This window comes from Semicossyphus pulcher, unplaced genomic scaffold, assembly GCF_022749685.1.
Source record: "Semicossyphus pulcher isolate SPU_LCO1_2020_fin unplaced genomic scaffold, fSemPul1.0.p SCAF_8, whole genome shotgun sequence".
NCBI classification, from domain to species: Eukaryota; Metazoa; Chordata; class Actinopteri; order Labriformes; family Labridae; genus Semicossyphus; species Semicossyphus pulcher.
This window is the reverse complement of record NW_027211759.1, coordinates 1,247,777-1,259,523: the sequence shown is the minus strand read 5'-3', so window position 1 is coordinate 1,259,523 and position 11,747 is coordinate 1,247,777. Positions and strand designations below refer to the sequence as shown.

At 44.3% G+C, this 11,747-nt stretch overlaps 2 protein-coding genes across 2 annotated transcripts; one reads left to right on the top strand and one right to left on the bottom strand.

Annotated features, from left to right (window-relative positions):
• Window positions 1-243: 243 nt before the first annotated feature.
• Window positions 244-7,448, top strand: mdkb (midkine b). The gene is made up of 5 exons (XM_069686608.1): window positions 244-302; window positions 3,925-4,004; window positions 5,765-5,926; window positions 6,029-6,187; window positions 6,848-7,448. Exons 2-5 carry the CDS (start codon window positions 3,926-3,928, stop codon window positions 6,865-6,867), a joined length of 420 nt encoding a protein of 139 aa, XP_069542709.1. The 5' UTR covers window positions 244-302; window position 3,925; the 3' UTR covers window positions 6,868-7,448.
• A 1,026-nt stretch (window positions 7,449-8,474) lies between these two features.
• On the bottom strand, window positions 8,475-9,800 carry chrm4b (cholinergic receptor, muscarinic 4b). Its single transcript, XM_069685959.1, has 2 exons — window positions 8,939-9,800; window positions 8,475-8,854 (listed from the first exon to the last, which is right to left on the bottom strand). The coding sequence occupies exons 1-2, from the start codon at window positions 9,798-9,800 to the stop codon at window positions 8,475-8,477; spliced, it is 1,242 nt and encodes a 413-aa protein (XP_069542060.1).
• Between the last annotated feature and the right edge of the window lie 1,947 nt (window positions 9,801-11,747).

Here is an 11,747-nt window from a genome sequence, read left to right as displayed (position 1 = left end):
GTGTGTATACACACTGACTTGTGGGGACTTTCTTCCTTTTGGTGACTTGATCATAAATTTGAAGAAACGTGGTGGGGGCTTATGGTATGGTTAGGAGGAGGGTGTGTGTGTTTGTGTGTGTGCGTGTGCGTGTGTGTGTGTGTGTGTGTGTGTGTGTGTGTGTGTGTGTGTGTGTGTGTGTGCCCGTGTGTGTGTGTGTGTGCGTGTGTGTGTGGGGTGGGACGTTCTGCAGCAGCAGCTAAAGGCAGCGGCAGAAGGCAACGACTCCACAGCTCGACTGGCTGCTCCTCTGAGCCCGACAAGTAAGACTTTATGATTGTGTCCCCTTTTACTGTTGTTGATGTTGTTGTTGTTGTTGTTGTTGTTGTTGTTGTTGTTAACAGAGGCTTAGAAATACTGATTTTAAAGATTAGAGCTGAAACATTTAAATGTTTAATCTGTTTGTTGATCAGCAGAAACTTTATCTCTAACTTTAAAAATACTCGATTGACTGATTTTCTGATTTTAGCTTCTCAAATGATTTTTTTTATCACATCATCAGATTTCAGTGATCTGAATATTTGGGGGATTTGACATCGTTTGACAAAATTATAATAAACAACCATTTGAATATTTTAACCTTTTCTTTTTTTATATTTATTTATCGATTAATCAAGAAATGTATCAAGTAGATTAATCAAACATAAAAATGAATGAAAAGTAGATTAAGAATCCTGGACTTTGATTGGCTGATGCATTTCATAAAGAAACTTTGGGGAAGGAAAAGGGAACAGGTTTATTTTGAAAGGGTGGATTCTTGAATATTTCCAAACTTTGTTTTGTAAACGGAAATAATGACGATTAAAAACATCTTCAAGCTGAGAAGAAACAATATTTTTTCATAAAGAAATTCATTCTTTCAGATTTCCACATATTAAGTTTAGTACTTTGTAAATACGTAGTCTTCAGTTTTGTTGTTATGTCTTCTTTGTTTTAAAATATGTGCGTATGGTGTTTGTGTGTTTGTTTATTTGTGGCTGAAATAGATTAAATTTCATGTCCTTTGTCTCATTTTGTGGGATTTTGTTCCTGTGACTCTGTTGGTGTTTGTTAGTTTGTCCTGTTCTGTTTATGTCTTCATAAAAACAGACAGAGAGAAACTCGAGTGCTGAGCTTGTCTAAGTTTATAATATTGTTACGTAATATTGGAGCAGATCTGTGGTTTTTCACATCATGCAAAAAGATAAATAGCGTGCAGTTGTGCAGATGTTTTGGCCCCTGGCTCAGCTCACCTGCCATCCTTCATTTCTATTATTAGCTCATCTTTTTTCATAAAACCTGATTTCTATCTTTTCCTTTCATTAAAGCAGCACTTCATCCTCCTACAGACCTCAGTTATCTTTTATTGGAGAAGATGTTTGCCTTTCCTCCACACAGCGAGCAGACCTCACCTTTTGCGTCAGGAAGGTTTTCTTTAAGAGCCACGATCTTTAGCTTACACGCCTGTTTTTACGACTCTTTAAAAAAAGTCTGCAGCAGTAAACATCGAGAGATTCACATGATTCAACTTTCCTTCATGTCACCGGATGCGACAGTGAACCTTAAGATTCGGGAGGAAGTTCCTCTTAATGTTGTTCCTCGTTTTGAACCAAAGGGAGCATCCCACTCCTTTTCTTCATGCTAAGATTTCATTGTTTTCTTATGTAAATCAGTTTCTATTCAGGGCGGGGGGTGGTATGGGAGGGGGCACAGCTCCTAAGACGTGGCATGGAATCTGTGTTAGGCTTTAGAGAAATGAAACCAGGCTAGAAGAGGCTTTGTTTTGGCCCAATGAATCAGTATTCTTTTGAGGGGAAATCTAAAGAGCTCTTTCAGATGCTGCTTGGCCTCCCCCTCGTCTTTCTCCTCCCCCCTTCTCCTCCTCCTCTTCTTCATTGATGGAGGACAGACTGGAGGCCTGCTGAGAGCTGGTTCTTTCCTCATAAAAGGCCGCAGGAGGAGCGAGAAGAGCAGGATTTGCTCTGCCAGCTGACATGTGAAAGAGCTCCTTTGCTTTAATAGAGGCCTGAAAGAGGAGTCTGTCATTTCTCAGCACAATAACAACAGAGAGCGAGAGAGGGGCTTTATGGGTAATTGACTCTCTTTTTTTTCAAAGCACAGCCAAGAGCCCGGACCACATTTCTTCTGTGAGCTGATGCTGCCGCCACGTGACTCTCTCTCTCACAGAACGCTTTAAACATGACGAGAAATAAATCTAAATGTGCGAAAACAGCTGAATCTGTGGTGACAACAGGAACAATATGTGCATACATTAGCCTACTTTCATAATCCTGATGCTGCTGTGACTACAATAGTCAGATTATTTGGCTTAAGCGTTCTGAGGTTTTGGGGGCCGAGCTGAAAAGAGAGCAGATTTGATTTGGACTAAATATGGACCATCTGGCCCGAGCAGACCAGACTGGGCCGGATCACGCTACAGTTCAACATCGAGATCATGACAGCCGGAGCAAAACAAGATCAGATTAGGACTTTATTTGGCAAAGAGACATGAAAGGTGCTGAGGTTAAAGTGTTAAAAGGTGTAACGTGAAAATGTGTCCCCTACCACGACAATGGGCCCCTGGGCACATATATGTAAAAGCCCCCCTCCCATACAACGGAGCAAGACCCCCAGACTGAAAGGGAATCATATCTTTTAATCTCTTGTGTCTCTTTGAAGGTTGTTTTTTTTTGTAGTTGTTTTGCATCTTTGTAGTTGTTTTGCATCCTTGTTGTTGTTGTTTTTTTTGTAGTTGTTTTGCATCTTTGTAGTTGTTTTGCATCTTTGTAGTTGTTTTGCATCTTTGTTGTTGTTTTGCATCTTTGTAGTTGTTTTGCATCTTTGTTGTTGTTTTGCATCTTTGTAGTTGTTTTGCATCTTTGTTGTTGTTTTGCATCTTTGTAGTTTCTCTGCATCTTTGTTGTTGTTTTGCATCTTGTTGTTTTGCATCTTTGTAGTTGTTTTGCATCTTTGCTGTTGTTTTGCATCTTTGTTGTTGTTTTGCATCTTGTTGTTTTGCATCTTTGCTGTTGTTTTGCATCTTTGTAGTTGTAGTCTCTTCTCGGTCGCGTTACGTCTCTTCTCCATTGCGTTACGTATCTTCTCCATTGTGTTACGTCTCTTCTCGGTCGCGTTACGTCTCTTCTCCATTGCGTTACGTATCTTCTCCATTGCGTTAGGTATCTTCTCGGTCGCGTTACGTCTCTTCTTGGTCGCGTTACTCCTCTTCTCGGTCATGTTGCGTATCTTCTCCATTGCGTTACTCCTCTTCTCGGTCGTGTTACTCCTCTTCTCGGTCGTGTTACTCCTCTTCTCGGTCGCGTTACATCTCTTCTCGATCGTGTTACATCTCTTCTTGGTCGCGTTACTCCTCTTCTCGGTCGTGTTACTCCTCTTCTCGGTCGTGTTACTCCTCTTCTCGGTCGCGTTACATCTCTTCTCGATCGTGTTAGATCTTTGTGGGGGTTTGTCTTTCTTTGTGGTCTCTTTCAATGGACTGTACTTAAATAGCGCTTTTCTAGTCTTTGCGACCACTCAAAGCTGCTACATATCACATTGACCCATTCACACACTGATGGCAGAGGCTGCTACGTAAAGTGTCCAACTGTCAATCAGTCATCATTCATACCCGTTGGCTATGCTACAAGGAGCAGTTTGGGGTTCAGTGTGTTGCCCAACATGTACTTGTTTTTTGTCTGTCTTTCTGACTTTCAGCAAACAATATTTTTGTAATGATAAAAATGTACAATCCTAATAGTACAGTGTGTTAGCATCTTTCGTACTGGTTCAGGTTTAATGATGGTGTATGAGATAACTCTGGTTATGATTTGGTTGATTGATTGATTGATGTATTATGATCATCTCATTATTTTCCAGTTAAAGACCTCCTTGTTTTTGTCTCTGCAGGATGCAAAGTTTGTTCTCAGTGACGCTGCTGCTGCTCCTGGCCCTGACGCTGACCACCGAGGCCAAAGAGAAGCTCAAAGGTACCTGCCTTTCCTTAAACCTACGACTGCTCTGTTATAGCCTTAAGTTTGGCATATTGGCCAATCGCCATCTTGGTTTTCAGAACCACAAGTGACCATAATAGGTTGAAAGGATGGAGTTCGAGAGGAGCCAGGGATTTGCAAATACTGAGCAATTAATTAAGTGTATCCATAATTTAGCAGAAAAAATGCTTAAAAAATTTGTACTGACTGAAAAAATGGACGGCCGAGTCCCCAACAAGACTCAACAAGGGGAGTCCCCCCCTGCTGGACATGACAAAGAATGCAGGTAGTATTAGGAAGTATTTAGTTATAGAGTCAAAGTATGAAGTTGATTTCAATGGAAATAAAGATAAAGAACAGTCATGTGTTGAAAAGCTTTGTCACTTTGCACCACTGGAGATTTTTTACTTTAATTTGCAAAAGCAAAAAAATTAGAAAAAATCAGTTTATTGTGTTTTCTGAATCCGGTGATCAACACATTCCTGTAGTGACTTTATAATGACACGCTGTAGTGGACTGTTTGTTTGAAGCTGCCTTCTGCTTCTGTTTGTGTCACATTCTAAGAGCGTCTCTCGTGACAGCAGGAATGAACATCTCATTACACAAAGTTTAAACATTTACACCTCAACGAGTTTCTCTCCGTGTCATGAAATGTAAACAATGTTAACGCCCTCCAATCAGTGTCTCCGGAGCTTACCTGCCTCACTCGTTAGAGCTTTTACCTAACTGTTAACAGTCGTGCGGCGTGTGGAGCTCGGCTCAATGTTATGTCATATTTCAATGTTAAGATACACATTTAGTTCAATGAAATTAATGATGAAGTTCAGGTTCAGAGGAACTTCTGGTCATCTTAAACTTTGGTTCGATTTAAACTTATTTCAGTCTAATGACTCAGTGAGTTTGTATTGTGCTGTTTCACATGTCAAATTTCAGTCCTGCATAGTATTTGTGTAACACACAATAACTAACTGATCAAAGCAGCGTTAAAGCAGCAGCTTCTGTCCTGAGAGCTTAAATCAGTGTTTTTCTGAATGGAGTCTGGTGTGTGTGCAGAGAGCGATGTAACGTCTGTGTGTGGTTAAAACAATCATCTTCCTCTGTAACAAAAAGGTCTATCTCTGTAGGGATCCTTTCTGTCATGTTGTCACACACTTAGAATAACAATCTGAGCCTGTCAGTGGAAACAACAAGAACTTTTAGTGGACGACCTTTGACCCATCAAGGATTATGTTGCAGCCATTACAGCCTGTTTCACTGCTGCAGGATGAACACATCTACTGGAGACGTTCACACTCTGTGTGTTCCTGTGAGTCGTTTAGAGCCAAAGTTTAGAAAAACTTCTTCATGTGGTTTGGCTGTGATGTTGCAGACTTCTCTGTAAGCTCCAGTTTGTTTTGAAAGTTTCTATTTCAACCTTAAATCTCAGATTAACACCTGGACAGGATTTATGACATCACAACCAGGTTAGAGCCAATCAGGGTCCAGTATGAAAGTAGTTATTTACTTTTCTTAACTCTTTTTAAGATAAGACACAAAATCATTATTTAAAAAAATGTCAGTTTTATTTTCGTAAGAGTGTTTTTGTTGTCTTAAAACATGACCGGAGGAAAACTGCAAACATAGAAGTGTACTTCTGTGAGTCACTAAAACAAACTGTTCAGAGAGTAATGTGTACGTTAAATGTTTGCAGGATTACACAGCAGGTGTTGCTGAGTTTTATTCTGACGGGACCTGTTCCTCTCTGCTCCTCGCTGCAGGTAAAGGCCGGACTATCTCAGAGTGCTCCCCTGCAGAGACTCAGTACGGGAAATGTGTCCCAAACCACGGAGACTGTGGAGAAGGTCTGAGAGAGGCCACCTGCAAGGATCGCACCGACAAGATCCACTGCAAGATCCCCTGCAACTGGAAGAAGGACATCAGTAAGACTCCTACACACACACACACACACACACACACACACACACACACACACACACACACACACACACACACACAGTGTAAATGTTGTGTTTGTCCTTCAGGTGACTGTAAGTACAAGTTTGGCCCGTGGGGAGCGTGCGACGCTGCCACCAACGCCAAGAGCCGGTCAGGGACGCTGAAGCGAGCGCTGTTCAACGCCGAGTGTCAGTCCACCGTCAAGGTGTCCAAACCCTGTTCCCCCAAGGTCAAGAAGAGCAAAGGTGAGACCCGAAAGAGCCCTCACGTTACACTGAAGTTAAAGAGTGAATACTACAGCGTAGAATAACGCTGCTACAAGTAAACGTCCTGAATGTAACAGGATTAAAAACATTCATTCAGTGATGTTGGCCGAAAGTCAGATGAGAACATGAACAGAACAGAACCGGTTGTTTCTGTGTGTCACTTTTCTGTCACAAGTGTGTCCCGCCTGTGTGGAGAGGATACACACACGCACACGCACACACACACACACACACACACACACACACACACACAGAGCAAACTGAACAGTTACAACAGTGAACTCAAACTATTATAATCAGATGATGTGACATCAGCACGTTAACTTCCATAAACATGTGAGTGTAACTTTTTCATATCAGCTGTTATTGGTACGGCCTGCAGTGCAAAGATAATCCACCAGAGGGCAGAAGACGTGTCAGGTTGTGTATAACACATTTAATCATGTTGATGACAAAGAGGGCCGAGAAAATAATAACGTTCGACTTTCAAAAACCGTTTGAAGAAACTATTTGAAGAAGTGATCACGATCACAGAAACCTTCGTGTCCTTGAGAAGCTCGAGGAGCGATGAGTAAGTCAGAGCGCCGATTTGAATGTGACCGTTTGAATAACCGTCTACATTTCCCTTTCCTCCTGCAGGGGACAAGAGGGCAAACTAAAGGATGAACAAAGGCACAGAAGACGGCAGGATTTCCTCTCTTCCTCCAGCTGAACAATCTTCTTCCCTCCTTCATCAAACACAAAAACCGAGAGACTCCTCCAAAACACACCAACCACCTTTGATTTGTGGCCTCGCCGTTCCTGTTTAACTGATCTCGTGTGTGTGTTCATTTGAAGAAAGCTTTTCCTTTGTCCTCCCACTAGAACATAATGACAGAATGCCCCTCCTGTAGTTTAACACAACATTTGAGTTAGTCCTTCTAAAGTAGCTAAAGTTAAATTAGCATCCAAGACGTGTTGATCTGCTCTGGAAGCTCTCCTCGCCGGGCTGACGGGGTTATAAACTGTTTTTATACAAGTCTGAAAAAAGTGAAGAAAAGGCTTTGATGGATCAGGATGAAAAGAAATCCTCTATAAATCTATTTTTGGAACTATAGATTATCGACTTTACAAGATGGCTCTTGTACAAATGAACAAATGAAACGCTGTTTGTTGTTTTGGTGAAGAGTTTCTGTTCTTTGGTGTGAGACACAAACGAGACAATAAAACTGCTAAAGATCAGCTCGGTGATCAAAGTTGATCAGTGTGCATCTGATGCTTCACACTCACAGGTCTGATGTCAACAGAAAGGCTACATGCTAAATGCTAATGTGTACTGTACTGTTGTGTGTTGACATGCACGTGAACTACCGGACATTAACCTGCTGACAGTTACCTGTACCCACTGACTGCTTCAGAATGTTAGCATGCTTTAGCTTCAATTGTCAGTGTTTGATGACACGCTGACATGCATACATGAGCATTGCATAAGCATTAGCGCTGATGAATACCTAATTGCTAACATGCTAACTTGTTTAAAGGTTAAAGGCCTTATTCCTGCAGCACCCTTTACAAAGTTAGCATTAGTTAGCTTCACAGGAAGTGAGATAAACAGTGAGTGCCAGACAGCAGGTGTTAAAAGCGCAGAGGCCTCTTTTAACACCTGCAGTAACATAGAAATAAAAACGCCAGCATCAAAGTGAGAACAAAAGATTATTATTATAAAACAGCAAGAAAAAAAAGTTTTTATCAGCAGAGAAAATAATAAAGCTACGCTGTCATAACAATAAAAACATTAGCATGCTTTAAGTACAGCTGATGCTAACGGCTAACAAGTATTCGGTTGTCATGGAAACTGTTGTTAAATAGAAAGAACGTTTTTTACAGTTTCACAGTTTAAAAATTTTACTCTAAAATCTTCAAGGTAGACTTTCACTTCAACTCCCATGGTGCATTTCAGCAACAAACATCCAATAAAGCTTAAAATCTCTGCAGCACACCGAAGCTCAGACGTACCGGGTCACTGAGTGAACACTGCTGCAGACAGAGTCTGTGACGGTTCTGTACGGAGGCAGAATGTGGCCACAAGAGGAAAATCATTTGGGATCGGATCCCAAACTCTCTGAACTCAGAAGAACTTCTTTTTATCACGATTCAACTTCATAACCTGAATTCTGACTTTCAACTGTGTTTAATAACTTTGAACCAGTCAGGTGACCAGCGGTCCAAACCCGGTTAACCCTCCCCCCCCGAGCTGCCCCTCCCCCACGTTATGAGAACCATGTGGTCAGTGCAGCTTCCTGCTGCGGCAGCGCAGGAGGCTGCAGAAGGTTTTCCTGAAGGTGACGTTGCACAGAGCGTAGCAGCCGGGGTTGATGGCGCTGTTGATGTAGCAGAGCCAGTATCCTGTGGTCCACAGGAACTCTGGGATGCAGAAGTGACAGAAGGCAGCGATGACGGCCATGACGTTGTACGGCGTCCAGGTGAGGATGAAGGCCAGGAGGATGGCCAGGATGGTCTTGGTGACCCTCCTCTCCCTCGCCATGACTCGACGCCTCCGTCGCTCCTGAGACCTGAAGCTGGGACAGCCGGAGAACGCCACCGCGGCCGTCCTGTGGAGGTCGGGGTTGGAGGAGGAGTCATTTTCAATCTTGTTGTAGTCTCTGTCTGGGGGGGGGCGGGTGGCGGTCCGAGGGTGACACGTCTGAGGAGACGGACAGATGTCTGCCAGCTCTGACGTGTCAGCAGGACTTCTGGACACTCGCTGGTTCTTCCTGTGCTTCGGCGTGCTTGACTCTGATTGGTTCAGGGACACTTCTGAGCCGGGGTCACTGGTCACCCAGCTGCGCTGTCTCAGGAGCAAGTCTTTAATGGAGCGACTGGACATCCTGAGCGCGCCTCGCTCCAATCTGAGCGCGCTCAGTCGGCTGTGGCTGGCCACAGACAGGCGGCTGTACAGGCCGACCATGACGAGCGCCGGCAGGTAAAATGAAGGAAGGGTAGTTGCCAGGGTGACGGCAGGGCTGATGAGGAGCTGGGTGTAGCACTTTCCGTCAGGGACCACACGGCGGCCCCCCACGGTCTGCCAGCAGAGAATGGCGGGGGCCCACAGCACAAAGGACAGCAGCCAGGCGGCGCCGATCATCAGACCGGCCATCCTGCCCGTCCGCCGCACCGGGTAGCTGAGCGGCCGCGTCATGCACAGGTAACGGTCCAGACTGATGATCAGCAGGTTCATGACGGACGCGTTGCTCACCACGTGGTCCACCACCAGCCACATGTCACACACTACGGCCCCCAGCGGCCAGCGGCCCTGCAGCAGGTACAGCGTGTACAGGTTCATGGACAGCAGGCCGATGATCAGGTCGGCCACTGCCAGGCTCAACAGGAAGTAGTTGTTGACGGTGCGCAGGTGGCGGTTCACCTTGATGGACAGGATCACCAGCGTGTTGCCCAGGACGGTGATGATGCTGAGGGAGGCGGTTACCATGACGATGAGAGTCAGCTGGGCAGTGCTGTATGGACACGACCTGATTGGAGGCTGACAGGAAGTGTTAACACAGGGGCGGAGCCACACGGAGGAGTTCAGGTCATGGTCAGGTGCTCCTCCCATGTCTCCTGTAAAACACACACACACACTCCACATGGGACACTAATAGCAAAGCACTACACTAGAGTGTTGCATTGTGGGTAATATTTCCTGGTTCTGCTGTAACTTTAGTCACTCGCACATTCAGCCAACAGAAACGTGTGATGAACGCATGAAATGACGTGACATGAGTGACATCAGCTTCCTGCGTGAGAGCCAGCGCTTCGTCGGGACGATCGGAAAGCTGAGCGGCTGTGAGGTCTGAGTGGTGCTTTCAGGTTCATGCAGTTAAGATCGGCTTCATGTTTGTGACTCACATGAATCTAAAGATGATCAGCTGAGCTAAAACATGTCAAGTCGAAGCAAAAAGAATCGTGTGTGTGTGTGTGTGTGTGTGTGTGTGTGTGTGTGTGTGTGTGTGTGTAGGTGTGTGTGTGTGTGTGTGTGTGTGTGTGTGTGTGTGTAGGTCTGTGTGTGTGTGTGTGTGTGTGTGTGTAGGTGTGTGTGTGTGTGTGTGTGTGTGTCTGTGTAGGGGTGGGTGTGTGTGTGTGTGTGTGTGTGTGTGAAAGCAGAGCAGGATGTTTCTCGAACACCGAGCTGAGGAACAGAACGCGCCGTGTTCGTAGGTCACATGACTTATTACAACTTTACAAAGAGTCGCACTAACCGAGAGGACACCTTCAGACTTCCTTCACGTCTCTGAGCTTTTTTAACAGACTGTTTGTCAGTAAATTCATAATTGAACAAATTATTTTTGGGCCTTTGAAGTAAAAAAGTGAATCAATTAATAAAATAGTTCCAGGTTATTTCCTGTCCATAGATGAATGCATGAATCCACTCGTGTTTCAGCTCAGAACAATAATGTTGTCACGTTAACGGAGCAGAAAGTCAGACAGATTCCACCGACGGCATCCTGAACACTAACAATCACTAATGAATCCATTAATTATCTTCTTTCTCTCGAGCACTTTGATGTTTGGACAGTTCCTGCTGTGTTTTGTTGCTTCCACGGACCACTAGAGGGCCCCAAATCCAAAGTTACAGTAACAGCAGACTGAATATTATATATATATATATATATAATATAATAACAGGAAGCAAGAAACTGTAAAACTGAGCATTAGGAACAACGTACCTGCAGATTTTAAGACGTTTGACCTCCAGAAGGAACACCTGATGTGGGACCAGCTGATGTGGGACCTCCTGCCTGTGCTCACGTCTCGTCGTCTCCGTCTCCTCTGTGTTCCGCAGTTTATAAGCAGCGGAGGAGTCCCTCATTCCCTGTCATTAGCAGCCCCCCTCCCCTCCTCGTGTCTCCCCATCAGACGTCAGCAGCAGCCGGACCTCCTCTGATCTGATGCTGCATGTGGGATGTAATGACACTGGCTCTGTTACACAGACCGTGTCTCAGAAGGTTTTACTGTCTGTTTACCTGCGTGTTAGTTTTATTAGTGCTGGAGGGAGTACTTCTACCACACCGCAAAGACACTGTGACTCTTTTAAATCATCATCGAGACTCGTGGATATTTTCACGAATCAGGAACAAACAGGTGTGAGTGTCTCCAGTACATGTGTTCATCCTGCAGCAGTGAAACAGGCTGTAATGGCTGCAACATAATCCTTGATGGGTCAAAGGTCGTCCACTAAAAGTTCTTGTTGTTTCCACTGACAGGCTCAGATTGTTATTCTAAGTGTGTGACAACATGACAGAAAGGATCCCTACAGAGATAGACCTTTTTGTTACAGAGGAAGATGATTGGTTTTTTTTACATCGCTCTCTGCACACACACCAGACTCCATTCAGAAAAACAGGGATTTAAGCTCACAGGACAGGAGCTGCTGCTCTGTTAGTTTGTGTGATTGTGTGACTTTGGTGTTAAAATAGTAAATGCATACTGAACACAAGACGTGTTCGACACACAATAACATAAACAGATGGAGGCAGCAGCTCCTGAGCTCTGTGAGGTGACA